This window comes from Mytilus edulis, chromosome 7 (assembly GCF_963676685.1).
Source record: "Mytilus edulis chromosome 7, xbMytEdul2.2, whole genome shotgun sequence".
Classification (NCBI taxonomy): domain Eukaryota; kingdom Metazoa; phylum Mollusca; class Bivalvia; order Mytilida; family Mytilidae; genus Mytilus; species Mytilus edulis.
In genome coordinates this window covers 17,468,243-17,481,695 of record NC_092350.1, presented here as the reverse complement: position 1 = coordinate 17,481,695, position 13,453 = coordinate 17,468,243, and the positions used below count along the sequence as shown (strand labels likewise).

Sequence of the window (13,453 nt, the reverse complement as noted above, 5' to 3'; positions counted from 1 at the left end):
CGAGGAAACCAATCTAGTTGTAATGAGATGACCAACGATAATTTATAAGTATATATGCAAATGCAGGTTACAAAGATTTGTTTTTCGGAAAAGGATTTTCAATTTGTTGTAATTTAAAAAGGAAACGAGAAGCCTTTTTGTAATTTAGTTTCAACCATTTACATTGTATAGCTTACTTTAAGGTTTGTGTTTTGCTCATGATTGAGGACCGTGTTCTCACAAATATTTTCTGCGTTCAATGATTTGAAAAAGTCGAAAATTAACATATTGTTTTATTGTCCTATGGGGAACATTTAACCGAATTCCACAGGTATTTTAACCGTTATATGTACTAAGTATTTAAAATAAACAGCTTTCTTTTTTATAAATTGAATCAAATTTATTTCTCAATGACTTTTCATTTATTGAGAGCCCTTTTAAATTCATCAAATGGGGCTTTAGCTGCACTGATAAATCGTCATTATTTAGTTATTTTGCAATGCACACTTGTAATACTCGAAACTTTGAGTAATTATATTTCCCAAACTGCATACACATTTAATAGCCGTTCATTCAACCTTTTTTACAAGTTTGATTGTAAAAAAAACACCTCAGAAAAATGTTGATGAAGGCTTTCTGAACAAAGATTTTTATTGTTATTGATGCATTGAATGCAAGTGGGACCTTAATTACATATTTTTTATCGGTTTTTTATTAACTTTTCATCATAATAAATATCCCACTGTTTGTATCATTAGTCAAAGGTAGACATTTAATTTGTCATTTCTTTTAATCAGTTGCCTTGAAGTAAAACGAATTAGAAAAATCATCAATAACCTAAGTTTTATTTATAGAATTTAATTCAATAATTTATTAGAATTCAAGTCTTATATAATTTGAACCAAAATTGGAATTTCAGCAGATACGTTAGCCGTAACCATGAAGGTATGATGTTTTTACTGTAATTTCACCAACTTTTTGGCATTGGGCATTATGTTTCAATAATTGTTGTTCTTAATTTATTCCCTCTTTTATGTACATGAAAAAGGGATACAAGATTAAAGTAAATGTAAAAGCTTCCTGATAATGCAACAAAAGCACAATTACTAGAGAGCAACATCTAGTCTTTGAAGTAAAACAAGTCAGTCTTTTAATGTATTTATTAGATATTTCTAGTCTTGAAGTTGAATGTTGATTGGACATCGCTATTTTTTTTTTCACTTTAGTAGTTGGTAATTATTTGGTGCAGCTGAATTAAGTACTAGAATAAATGATTGTAGGAATTGTGGAAAATTGGTAATGACTTTACAATATCTGATGTATTATTTCTTCGGACTTGGTTTAGCATCATCAAAAATCGTGCAGTCATACAATACTTTGTCTATCTTTTACCGTAGCTTTATTTGGCAAAACTTTTAGGAATTATGGTCCTTAATGCTCTTCAACTTCGTACTTTATTTGGCCTTTTTAACTTTTTTGGATTCGATTGTCACTGTTGAGTCTTTTGTTGAGCGCTGTTGACGAAACGCGCGTCTGACGTAAAAACAAAATTTAATCTGTGATGAGTTTATTTATTTACTAATGTCTTGATATTTTTCACTTGACATCGGTCTTCCAAATTGTTTTAAAATATCTTATTTTTATCATTTCTGTTAAATTGTAGGCAATGGTATATCTCCAAGTTGCAGTTTCTCTTGCTTTGGCTTTCCAGTCACATGCCTGGATGAATGGAGGCGATTTTTCAAAGCAATTTGAAGAATGCACTGGTGTCTACAATAAGCCTTCCGACGTAAATGCTCTCTCCATGGGAGGTTATGAAAGACAGTGCACCGACCTTCTAATCCCATTGGACTCATCACACCAACGTATTGGAAACTTCACTGATGATCAGATGGGCTATATCAAAAGCCTGGTCAGGAAGTCTTTTATGGAAATGTTAAACAATATGGGAAATAGAATTAAACGTACTACCAAATCTGTATGGAGAGTAAGAGAAGAAATAAAAGCACGTAATGGTGCACCTTTCCAAAGGTACGCTGAAGCAGTGCGTCGTCTCAAAAAGGTAAGAAGGAAATATTTAACAAACTAAGTTATATGTCAGTTATTTCGTGTACAAAATTTTTTTCCAATAGTATTAATTTTTTTTTTATATTACGAACTTATAACATAGTTTTAAATAATAGTGGCTTACTCCAATGGTAATGTGTTATACATTTTATACATGTGAGTATTTGGACTGTACGCGTACGGTCCGGACCTATGTGTATACTCGTTTTGTCCGACCATACGCGTACGGTCGGACCGTATGAGTATACTTGTACGCTCTAGTACGAGCTGGGTCATTTTCATAGATTCGGGGTTTTTTTCATAATTTCCAGTATTTTTGTCTGTTTTTGTAGTAAATTAAATATTCTCTACAAAAATTTTCCAACATTATGATTACTTCCAATAACTTTAATTTCAATGAGTGAAGGTTTATTCCATGTAATTTGCTAAATACAGGAGATAAACAGATTAAAATAACATGTCTTTTTTAAATAGTTAAAATAATATTTTTTTATTTAATTTACAATTTAACTGTTAAAATTGATTCGATATTTCAGTTATTTTGGTCCGTAATATATATTCGCATCTAATCAGTAAGCTTGACCAACTTCATAAAAATATCCAGACGGTATGAGTATTTTGACGCGCACGGTCCAAATACTCATATAGTCCGGTTCATGTCTAATACATTCTAAAACGAAATGCTATTCATACTTTAAAGAATTACCGTTGCATATGTTACATATTTCAGCGAATATTCTGGGTATATTCAAAAACTTTTAAGTTATGTACATATAAACGATACTTGCCAAATTAATGGTTTAGATCTAAGATTAATGGGTATACTAAGAAAAAACTGCAAACCATGACCGTCATGAGTGTATTTCAAAAGCTGACATGTGGAAGACCTTTTAGACTAGCTACGAGATATATAAAAAATCTAAAGTTTGATTTTTTTTTTTGTTCAATCAATAATGAAAGTGAAATAGTGAAATAACAATTCGCTTTTTGCAGCCAAAAAGGTTCAATTTTGTCAAATGACGCTAAGAAACATTGATAATTAATTATTCACTTGCAAGTGAATGAGTCGACCTCTTTAAATCCGTATTTATGTGAACTTCAATTTAACCCCTAGCTAGAGATTGACAACGCATGCATTGTACGTGTACTGGTTATTTAAAGAAAAAAAATGTCAACAATGAAAGTGAAACCACGATAAATCATTTGATTACTAATTCGATGCACACAAAATCATTTTTTATATGGTTAAAAGCAATGAGAAACATCTATTTTTAATCTATAAAATAAAATCAAACAGACCTATAAAAATCCAATTGCACGTGTTGGTGTAATCTATTCATATCTTTATTTATGTTTACATCGCTTATATGATCATATGAGATCAAATCGATAGTTAATTAGATGGCGTCTGGACTAAAATACACGAAATTAACCTATATATATACACAGGCAAATTTCACTCACATCAATTTCACGTGAAATTTAATTCATGTGAATCTCACGTGAAATTCACATGAATTTCACCTCAAACGAGCTTATACGTGAAACTCATGTGAAATCAGTTTTTGTGAGTTTCAAGTGAATCTCGTGTAAAACTCATGTGAATTTCACATGAAAATCACGTAAAATTTTTTCACGTGAAATTCACATGAATTTTTAAAATAAAGTATTTCAAAAAACATCTAAATTTTTAAATTTAATCAAAATCATGAAAAATATTAAATTTTTTTGTTGTAAATTTCACGTGAAATTCATGTGAAAAATTTCACATCAGATTCATGTGAATCTCAATTCACGTGAAATTCACATGAACATTTTCACGTGAGTTTCATGTATAAGCTCGATTGAGGTGAATCTCACGTGAAATTTTTCATGTGAATTTCATGTGAGATTCATGTGAAATTCATGTGAGCAAATTTTGCCTGTGTATTATCTACCCCATGCTCTGTAAACTGTTTATTATAGACTTTTGATAGTTTGGATAAATGTTTAACATTGTTATAAATCAAATATGAGAATTTGAGTCAAATCGGTGACCATGAATTTGACAGCTAGTGCCCCTTTAATTAACGTTATCAATATATCGGTATCACTCAGACAGCTATAAACCATCTTCATCTAAAACACACGTTGTGTCAACTAATTTAAAACATTACGTTCGCCCTAATTACATAATAAAATCTTATTTTTCATCACCAATTCAATCTGCAAAATGTATTTTTACTTTTTAGCTAGCCCCCAGCATTTATACATAACTGTTTTTTTTTTTTTTTTTTTGGTTGTTTCAAATCAGTCGGGAATGTTTTACAATTTACCAATATTTAACCATTTTACTATACTTCTGTACAAACAATAAACAGGACGCTGTCTAGTTCAAAAACACTATGTAAATTGTAGTACCCTTTTCAAAACAGTCTTTTAAAAATATTTATAAATAGTTTCAGTTTAGTATTTTGGTGTTTATATTTCTATTTTATCTGGCTACACAATCAAATTTTGTTGTCTTTTAAAAGTTCATTAGGTGTACTTATTTAATTACCTTTCGCTCAAGGTATTAATTGGTTAAAGACGTCGGTTTCATTTGATCAAAATGACTTAGCCTGACCTTAAATGCATGATCATAGATGTATAAAATGTCGAGCGTATCATGGTCAAGTTCTACCTAAGTAAAGTAAACATTACTGTACAATGCTTCGGATTTGAGAACTCGATGAACTGACTATAGAAAAAACGGATATGTAGAAATAAATATTAGTATCCACTATCCCTTCATGAAATTATTTTTTTAAAAAGCCATTAAAAAAATTTGGGAGTATAATAAGCAAACTTATGAGTGTGTTATGGTACTGTGTAATGTATAGTCACTTGATCGGTCAATGTGTAAATACAAGTTATGGTACTGTGTAATGTATAGTCACTTGATCGGTCAATGTGTAAATACAAGTTATGGTACTGTGTAATGTATAGTCACATGATCGGTCAATGTGTAAATACAAGTTATGGTACTGTGTAATGTATAGTCACATGATCGGTCAATGTGTAAATACAAGTTATGGTACTGTGTAATGTATAGTCACATGATCGGTCAATGTGTAAATACAAGTTATGGTACTGTGTAATGTATAGTCACTTGATCGGTAAATGTGTAAATACAATGTTATTGTTTTTGTTGTTGTCTTCATTACACAAAATAGATAGATCATATGACGAAACAGGTTGACTAGTTAAATGAAACTAGTTAAATTTCATTTAACCTGTCATTTAAAACAAAAAAATCTGTTTATCCTACATTTTAGTTTTTATACATTCTTTTGTAGTCCGGTGAATATGATGTGATAGCACAGATACACATAACAGTTGTTCCTACAGCACATTTTGGACCAAATTTCCTTCGCTGGCACAGACTTTATCTTTTTATGTAAGTTTTTATAATTCACAACTTTCTATACTTTACGGACGTGCTTCACTTTTATGCAGATAATTTTAACGTAACTGTACTACATTTCAATTTTCTATTTTCAAATAAGATGGCTTGTAAATGCATAAATAGAAAATGTTGACATTGAAGGAAACATTAGCTGTTCCTTTTCTTTGGTATTTTTGGTGTGCATGTACTGATTGTGTGTCATTGATGGATATCCTTGACTTTTCTATAGAAATTTATTTTTGATAATGTTTTGTATACCACAATGTATTTCAGCTTGGAGACAGCTTTAGGATGTCCAATACCATACTGGGATTCATCTGAAGATTACGTCATGAAGAAACCACAAGACTCTGTTGTCTGGTCACCTAAATACTTCGGCAACGGATATGGACCCGTAGTCACAGGCCCTTTTGCAAACTTCCAAACACCAATTGGCCCTTTATTCCGAAAGATCAATGCAGATGGCTCACTTATGGATCGTTATGCTATAATCAAATATGTTCTTTCCAAACGTCGCGTGGGGGATGTTTCTTCTCCAACAGCAAAACCAATCTCCAACATGGAAGGTTACCACAATAATATGCATGCCTGGATTAATGGGTTAATGGCTAACCTTGCCTACAGTGCCTACGATCCAGTATTCTTTTGTCTTCATTCAATGATTGATAATGTCTACGAGATATTCCGAAGGCAGCAAGTAAAAGCTGGTATCGACCCGGCTACAGATTTTGTCAAAACTGGCCAGAAGGGTCAATCTCCAGGCGATTTGTCCAAAATTAATGGCTTTATTAACCGCTATGGACAGTCCCACAAATTAGCCCTCCAAGTCCAATATCAACCATTGTCCCAATGTCCAGTCTGCCACGGAAGTAAAGATAAATATTGTGACAATTACAGAGGTGTTTGTGTCTCACGTGCAGCAGCACCACATACTAATGCAATGGAAGGCATACTAATTGCTGATTTAATGGCTAAGAAGTCCGGCTTGGCAGAGGGAGCGTTTGGTGATGCTTTCCCTATCTTCTCACGTGATCCTCGAACCAGAGGCGATCCAGTGCAACCGGTCATGGAGAAAAAATATAAATATTAAAAGTGCCTTATTAAAGTTATAGTTACGCTTTGTATTGTGTTTATTTTATTCGATAGTACGTATACACTTCAAGAAATATTATAACGAAAAAGTTAAATCACAAAAATACTGAACTCCAAGGAAAGTTCGAAACGGAAAGTTCCTACTCAAATGACAAAATCAAAAGCTCAAACACATCAAACGAATGGATAATAGTAACAACTGTCATATTCCTGACTTGGTACAGGCATTTTCTTAGGTAAAAAATGATGGATTGAAGAAAGGAGATATAATATTCATATGTTAAATGCAATATGCTTTATAGAAAATCAAAGGATATTGTTTATTTTTGATGAATAAAATAACTACTTCAACATAAAAAAAGAAGATGTGGTATGATTGCCAATGAGATAACTCTCCACAAGAGACCAAAAGAGACAACAACCCAACCAAAGAGCAGACAACAGCCAAAGGCCACCAATGGGTCTTCAACGCAGCGAGAAACTCCCGCACCCGGAGGCGTGCCCCAGCTGGCCCCCGAACAAAATTGTACACTAGTTCAGTGATAATGGACGGCACACTAAACTCCGAAGTATACACAAAAAACTAAAATTAAAAACCATACAAGATTGAGAAAGACGAAAGGCTCCATTTACATGTGACGTCACTTTTGTGGCGTTGATACTGTCATGTGACGGACAGTGGTTCTGTGACCCCCTTCTGTTGTGCAGTAATTGTGTGCTGTAATATGTTGTTTAACGTGTTCATTGTTATTCTGGTTAGCATGACGAAATGTACTATTGTAGTGTTTATTTGTGTATTTCTCTGTCCTAAATGTTGTTGCATTTATCAAATCAGGAAAATGGAAGTTGTTATCTTATAGTTCGTTTCTGTGTGTGTTGGTCAGTGTAACACTTATCAATTCAAAGTTTTAAAAAGTTTTGACATTTTAGATTTTCGGAATTTTGATTAAAGTTTTAAAATATCAAAATTCCAAATTGTGTAAAAGTTTTGAAATTTTGAAATTTTAACCAAATAATTAAAATATTAAAATTCTAAATATCGTTTTTAAATTTGATAGTTTAGACATTTGATCAAACTTTAAAAATACTAAACCTAACGTGCAATTTTGATTATTTCACTTTTGAATTTTTGATTTTTAAACTTTTGATTAAAATATCAAAAATATAAAAGGGGCAAAAAGAGGGGTAAATGTACCTGTAAACTGCGAAACGAAACGAAACAGAATGAAATGAAAACATGCTGATACATAAAAGTTAATGTATAAAATAAAACCATAGGTACGGACAGTTCTATGAGGTGAAAAATAGGATGACAAAATATTTCTCAAAAGAAGAGAATTCATTTTGAAATAAGACACACGGCTCTGATAATGACCATTTTACATGATGGTTTACCCAGCACAAATATTTTAGGAGTAAAAGTAACTAGAGGCTCTAAAGAGCCTGTGTCGCTCACCTTGGTCTATGTGCATATTAAACAAAGGACACAAATGGATTCATGACAAAATTGTATTTTGGTGATGGTGATGTGTTTGAAGTTCTTACTTTCTGAACGATTTTGCTTCTTACAATATTATCTATAATGAACTTTGCCCATTAGTAACAGAGAACTATATTTGGTAAAAATTTACATAAATTTACCAAATTAATGAAAATTGTTAAAAATTGACTTTAAAGGGCAATAACTCCTTAAGGGGTCAATTGACCATTAAGGTCATGTTGACTTATTTGTAGATCTTACTTTGCTGAACATTATTGCTGTTTACAGTTTATCGCTATCTATAATAGTATTCAAGATAACCAAAAACGGCAAAATTTCTTTAAAAATTACCATTTGGAGGGCAGCAACCCAACAACCAGTTGTCCAATTCATCTGAAAAATTCAGGGCAGATAGATATTGACTTGATTAACAAATTAACTTCATGTCAGATTTGCTCTAAATGCTTTGGTTTCATAGTTATAAGCCAAAAACTGCATTTTACCCCTATGTTCTATTTTTAGCTGTGGCGGCCATCTTAGTTGGTTGACCAAGTCATGCCACACATTTTTAAAACTAGATACCCCAAAGATGATTGTGGCCAAGTTTGGATTAGTTTGGCCCAGTAGTTTCAGAGGAGAAGATTTTTGTAAAAGATTACTTTAATTTACAAAAAATGGTTAAAAATTGACTATAAAGGGCAATAACTCCTAAACGGGTCAACTGACCATTTTCGTCATGTTGACCTTTTTGTAGATCTTACTTTGCTGAACATTATTGATGTTTACAGTTTATCTCTATCTATAATAATATTCAAGATAATAACCAAAAACAGCAAAATTTTCTCAAAATTACCAATTCAGGGGCAGCAACCCAACAACGGGTTGACTGATTCAACTGAAAATTTCAGGGCAGATAGATATTGACTTGATTAACAATTTAACTTCTTGTCAGATTTGCTCTAAATGCTTTGGTTTCATAGTTATAAGCCAAAAACTGCATTTTACCCCTATGTTCTATTTTTAGCCGTGGCGGCCATCTTAGTTGGTTGACCAGGTCACGCCACACATTTTTTAAACTAGATACCCCAAAGATGATTGTGGCCAAGTTTGGATTAATTTGGCCCAGTAGTTTCAGAGGAGAAGATTTTTGTAAAAGATTACTTTAATTTACAAAAAATGGTTAAAAATTGACTATAAAGGGCAATAACTCCTACACGGGTCAACTGACCATTTTGGTCATGTTGACTTATTTGTAGATCTTACTGTGCTGAACAATATTGCTGTTTACAGTTTATCTCTATCTATAATAATATTCAAGATAATAACCAAAAACAGCAAAATTTCCTCAAAATTACCAATTCAGGGGCAGCAACCCAACAACCGATTGACCGATTCATCTGAAATTTCAGGGCAGATAGATCTTGACCTAATAAACATTTTTATCCCATGTCAGATTTCCTCAAAATGCTTTGGTTTTTGAGTTATAAGCCAAAAACTGCATTTTACCCCTATGTTCTATTTTTAGCCGTGGCGGCCATCTTAGTCGGTTGACCAGGTCACGCCACACATTTTTTTAACTAGATACCCCAAAGATGATTGTGGCCAAGTTTGGATTAATTTGGCCCAGTAGTTTCAGAGGAGAAGATTTTTGTAAAAGATTACTTTAATTTACGAAAAATGGTTAAAAATTGACTATAAAGGGCAATAACTCCTAAACGGGTCAACTGACCATTTTGGTCATGTTGACTTATTTGTAGATCTTACTTTGCTGAACATTATTGTTGTTTACAGTTTATCTCTATCTATAATAATATTCAAGATAATAACCAAAAACAGCAAAATTTCCTCAAAATTACCAATTCAGGGGCAGTAACCCAAAAACCGATTGACCGATTCATCTGAAAATTTCAGGGCAGATAGATCTTGACCTGATAAACATTTTTACCCCATGTCAGATTTGCTCTAAATGCTTTGGTTTTTGAGTTATAAGCCAAAAACTGCATTTTACCCCTATGTTCTATTTTTAGCCGTGGCGGCCATCTTGGTTGGTTGACCGGGTCACGCCACACATTTTTTAAACTAGATACCCCAATGATGATTGTGGCCATGTTTGGTTTGATTTGGCCCAGTAGTTTCAGAGGAGAAGATTTTTGTAAAAGCTAACGCCGGACGACGACGGACGACGGACGACGGACGACGGACGACGGACGCCGGACGCAAAGTGATGAGAAAAGCTCACTTGGCCCTTTGGGCCAGGTGAGCTAAAAACTGACCAACTTGCAGTAGGTCAAACAGTATGGTTAGGTTGAGTATATATATGTGTTTTCTGTTGGACTTTAAGCAATACAATGGTTCAATACACGTTGTATTATCTCATTTGATTTCAACTTTTTTTGTTTTGCTCTACGATTTCTTACTTTCTGCAATCATGTCGGTAGATGAATAAATCTTTAACGATCATCTTTAACGTTTTAATCAACAACAATTTCCTTTCTATATTAATTATTGGCCTTAGATATTCAGCTTTGGGCGTTCCTGATCCAGAAAAGCGCTTCGGTCGTAACTTTAAACGTTTTGTATTCATTTTTTTTATCGTTTGAATGACGATCGTATATTGCCTTGTATCAATGATTTCAGTTCTAAGTATTGGTACGGTAGGAAATCTGAATTCATGGTGTCCCAATGAACGTTGTGCTAGTCTGGAATGTGGGAGGTTTTCGATATCTTTTTACGCCGAAATTAAGAGTAAGATCAATTATTGTTAGCCTGGAGTCAGGAAATTTTTATAAGGTATCTACATAAACTCTTCATAGATAGTTACCCAGGTGTAAATTTTGTATTTGCGCCTGACGCGCTTTTCGTCTACAAAAGACTAATCAAAGACGCTTGAATCAAAGTAAGTTTAAAAAAGCCAATAAAGTCAAATTAAATTAAAAAGGCAAAAAAAAAAAAAAAAAAACGTTAACATTCAACTTATCGTTCTGGTTTTGTAAAAGCTGAACACATTCATCATATTTATTATAAATGTATACCATAAACATTATTTCCAGCCTTCATATTTCTGTAAAAGTTGCCGCTGTACATTATGCCCCATCTATCCATCTGTAGGCGTCGGCATTTTGAAAATTAAAAAAATATTGTGAATAGTTTATATCAGCGATAAATGGTAATCTTATTTGGGAATCAGATATATAAATATTGTCACTAAGGTGTCACTTTTTTGTATTTATTTATTTTACTTGGATACTTCCACGAGGGGCTTCAATAAAGGTACATAAAAATATTCTGAACCCCAGTTTGATGGGAAAAAAATCTGCAAGCAGAGGACAAAACAAATATCTGAATCCAGATTTCCCCCATACCTTATAGTGTTAAATTTTGAACCAAATAATTTGATCAATAGCGATGAAAAACTTAATAAATAAAACTAGAGGCTCTAAAGAGCCTGTGTCGCTCACCTTGGTCTATGTGACTATTAAACAAAGGAAGCAGATGGATTCATGACAAAATTGTATTTTGGTGATGGTGATGTGTTTGTACATCTTACTTTACTGAACATCCTTGCTGCTTACAATTATCTCTATCTATAATGAACTTGGCCCAGTAGTTTCAGTGGAAAATGTTAGTAAAAATTTACAAATTTTATAAAAATTGTTGAAAATTGACTATAAAGGACAATAACTCCTTAGGGGGTCAACTGACCATTTCGTTCATGTTGACTTATTTGTAAATCTTACTTTGCTGAACATTATTGCTGTTTACAGTTTATCTCTATCTATAATAATATTCAAGACAATAACCAAAAACAGCAAAATTTCCTTAAAATTACCAATTCAGGGGCAGCAACCCAACAACGGGTTGTTCGATTCATCTGAAAATTTCAGGGTAGATGGATCTTGACCTGATAAATAGTTTAACCCCATGTCAGATTTGCTCTTACGGCTTTGGTTTTTGAGTTATAAGCCAAAAACTGCATTTTACCCCTATGTTCTATTTTTAGCCATGGTGGCCATCTTGGTTGAATGGCCAGGTCATCGGACACATTTTTTAAACTAGATACCCCAAAGATGATTGTGGATAAGTTTGGATTAATTTGGCCCAGTAGTTTCAGAGGAGAAGATTTTTGTAAAAGATTACTAAGATTTACGAAAAATGGTTAAAAATTGACTATAAAGGGCAATAACTCCTAAAGGGGTCAACTGACCATTTCGGTCATGTTGACTTATTTGTAAATCTTACTTTGCTGAACATAATGGCTGTTTACAGTTTATCTCTATCTATAATAATATACAAGATAATAACCAAAAACAGAAAAATTTCCTTAAAATTACCAATTCAGGGGCAGCAACCCAACAACAGGTTGTCAGATTCATCTGAAAATTTCAGGGTAGATAGATCTTGACCTGATAAACAATTTTACCAATGTCAGATTTGCTCTAAATGCTTTGGTTTTTGAGTTATAAGCCAAAAACTGCATTTTACCCCTATGTTCTATTTTTAGCCGTGGCGGCCATCTTGGTTGGTTGGCCGGGTCACCCTACACATTTTTTAAACAAAATACCCCAAAGATAATTGTGGCCAAGTTTGGATAAATTTGGCCCAGTAGTTTCAGGAGAAGATTTTTGTAAAAGATTACTAAGATTTACGAAAAATGGTTAAAAATTGACTATAAAGGGCAATAACTCCTAAAGTGGTCAATTGACCATTTCGGTCATGTTGACTTATTTGTAAATCTTACTTTGATGAACATTATTGCTGTTTACAGTTTATCTCTATCTATAATAATATTCAAGATAATAAGCAAAAACTGCAAAATTTCCATAAAATAACTAATTCAGGGGCAGCAACCCAACAACGGGTTATCCGATTTGTCTGAAAATTTCAGGGCAGATAGATCTTGACCTGATAAACAGTTTTACCCCATGTCAGATTTGCTCTAGATGCTTTGGTTTTTGAGTTATAAGCCAAAAACTGCATTTTACCCCTATGTTCTATTTTTAGCCATGGCGGCCATCTTGGTTGGTTGGCCGGGTCACCAGACACAATTTTTAAACTAGATACCCCAATGATGATTGTAACCAAGTTTGGTTGAAATTAGCCCAGTAGTTTCAGAGGAGAAGATTTTTGTAAAAGTTAACGACGGACGACGACGACGGACGACGGACGACGGACGACGGACGCCGGACGACGGACGCCAAGTGATGAGAAAAGCTCACTTGGCCCTTCGGGCCAGGTGAGCTAAAAATTAAGCTCTTAGCGCGATTTTTTTTCCACTTCAATAAAACAACTTTTGAAGGTAAATGGTTGCTCACTAAGACAACGTTTGGACTAGCTGATGCTTGTAAAAAGTATACGCATTTATCATATACGTACATGTAGCTCCATTAGGGGCTCTAAATCAACCTCTG

The 13,453-nt window shown here is 33.3% G+C and overlaps 1 protein-coding gene across 1 annotated transcript; it reads left to right on the top strand.

Annotated features, from left to right (window-relative positions):
* Nucleotides 1–799: 799 nt before the first annotated feature.
* On the top strand, nt 800–6,593 carry LOC139480874 (tyrosinase-like protein 1). Its single transcript, XM_071263803.1, has 4 exons — nt 800–924; nt 1,643–2,041; nt 5,364–5,464; nt 5,747–6,593. The coding sequence occupies exons 1-4, from the start codon at nt 919–921 to the stop codon at nt 6,561–6,563; spliced, it is 1,323 nt and encodes a 440-aa protein (XP_071119904.1). The 5' UTR covers nt 800–918; the 3' UTR covers nt 6,564–6,593.
* Nucleotides 6,594–13,453: the final 6,860 nt, after the last annotated feature.